The 1,676-nt window shown below is 36.8% G+C and overlaps 1 protein-coding gene across 1 annotated transcript; it reads right to left on the reverse strand.

Moving 5' to 3' along the window:
• Positions 1-422: 422 nt before the first annotated feature.
• Positions 423-1,612, reverse strand: LOC104467811 (NADH dehydrogenase [ubiquinone] 1 alpha subcomplex subunit 12-like). Its single transcript, XM_010081727.1, has 2 exons — positions 1,492-1,612; positions 423-514 (listed from the first exon to the last, which is right to left on the reverse strand). Exons 1-2 carry the CDS (start codon positions 1,610-1,612, stop codon positions 423-425), a joined length of 213 nt encoding a protein of 70 aa, XP_010080029.1.
• Positions 1,613-1,676: the final 64 nt, after the last annotated feature.

The following is a 1,676-nucleotide window of genomic DNA, read 5'->3' on the forward strand; positions in this document are numbered from 1 at the left end:
AATGTTGTTCCATCATTGCCTTACGTTCTTTAGGTTCTTGTCTAGAATGGGTAATAAAGATATTTTTCCTATGTCTGGCTACTCAATTATTGTAGGCTTCACCGAACTATTAGGACGGAATCACAACTAATAAGGAAAAGTTGAAGACTGGCTAGACCTGCTCAAGCTGACTGGCAAAATGCTTTTCTCATTCCAAGAAGCAGTGAGTGCAGCTGTCAAGACAGCGAGCAAAATAACATTATGAATGCATTTCAAAATCAAAAGTAACCAGTCTGAAATCTTCTGGTCATATATAAGATACCTGCATCCTAGAAAACTTTATTTATTGCCATAAAACTTTTTTTTTTTTAATCTTCTGCTTTGTAATACAAGAAAAATATACAGACAATTGCACAATTGCTATCTGTCCACATTATCAAGCTTTACCATTCAGGGGGCACCATACTTCCATCAACCTCCCAATACGTATTTTTGCCATGCATTTCATTAGTGTAGATGACCCATCTGTGTCGACCTTAAACAAACAAACAGAAATATTGTATTAGCTCAAAAGAAAAAATTATTTTCATATAAAGGAGGGAATTCATGAAAACACAAGGAAAAGTATTTTGACTAAAAGAATCTACCACTGTGGGTACTTATTTCAAAGTCAGTACAGCTGCTATTTTTCTAAGTTTTCTGTATTTCCACTGTTACTGTACTTTTATATGGCTGAATCTAACGCTCTCACGAGGAAGCAAGTATTAGCTATTCTATAAGTAACGGGAAATAGGAACTTAAAAAATTTTCAGGCAGAGAAATTTTCTCCATTAGGAGGAGTCTTTTCCAAAAGGACATTGCCATGAGTATAGCCTCAGATTAAACTAAGTTTCAGCCATACCAAACTACCAAGCAATGTTTACCAGCAACTGCTTTCCCCAGGTACCCTACAAGTTAACCTACAGTAGGCAGAGCTTGGCCTAGCCAGCATGTCAATTGCTTATGTGTCACCTTCACTGTTTTAGGTGCCACTTTTTAAAGTACTCTATAAACGTTATTTTAAATCCCATTATTTAAGGTAGTAGGAAGTTTAAGCGAAACTGTGTTTCTCTGCCCTGAAGTGATCACATAAGTAAGCTCAGCTGTGAGGCAGTTTTAAAGGCTGTTCTCTTTCTTCCCTCACCTGCTAAGCTATCAGCTTTCAGGTCAAGGATCAAATTCAGCACTCAATCCCACTATCATATAGGCATACCTACATGGAAAGCATCTGACTGGCTTATATTTATCCCCTATTTATTATTGTAGATTGACTATGTTTGCAGATTAATTGAGACAGAAGATGTGAAAGCATTTCTATGAGCCCCCTCTCTTTAAGACTCACACAAGACAAGTGTGAGGAAGTCGGGCAAGCAACAAGTTCTATTTCACTAGCAGAAATTACACAATCTATACAAAGTTGGACAAAAAAAAAGTCTATACAAAGTCAGGAGGTGTTCACAGTAGCACACATACCAAAGAAGTTTCTTTTGTCTTCATAGTATTTGTTTCCATATTTGTCAGTTCCTACCAGCGTACCAGTCTTGAAATCATTGACCCTGTGAATTCCCAAAACAACAGTTTCAACTGACATCATCTTAGAATTAAGTTGTGACAGAGGTTTCTCAGGGGTTGGTAAAAATCTCTAATGAAAACTCTTA

This window comes from Pterocles gutturalis, unplaced genomic scaffold (assembly GCF_000699245.1).
Source record: "Pterocles gutturalis isolate BGI_N339 unplaced genomic scaffold, ASM69924v1 Scaffold47469, whole genome shotgun sequence".
Classification (NCBI taxonomy): Eukaryota; Metazoa; Chordata; class Aves; order Pterocliformes; family Pteroclidae; genus Pterocles; species Pterocles gutturalis.

What these genes read in the sequence shown, in the direction of transcription:
- LOC104467811 (XM_010081727.1), bottom strand. Translation starts at nt 1,612, where the DNA reads ATGATGTCAGTTGAAACTGTTGTTTTGGGAATTCACAGGGTCAATGAT. An exon ending in AGACAAAAGAAACTTCTTTG is followed by an intron (nt 515 to 1,491) that starts GTATGTGTGCTA and finishes TGTTTGTTTAAG; the next exon opens with GTCGACACAGATGGGTCATC.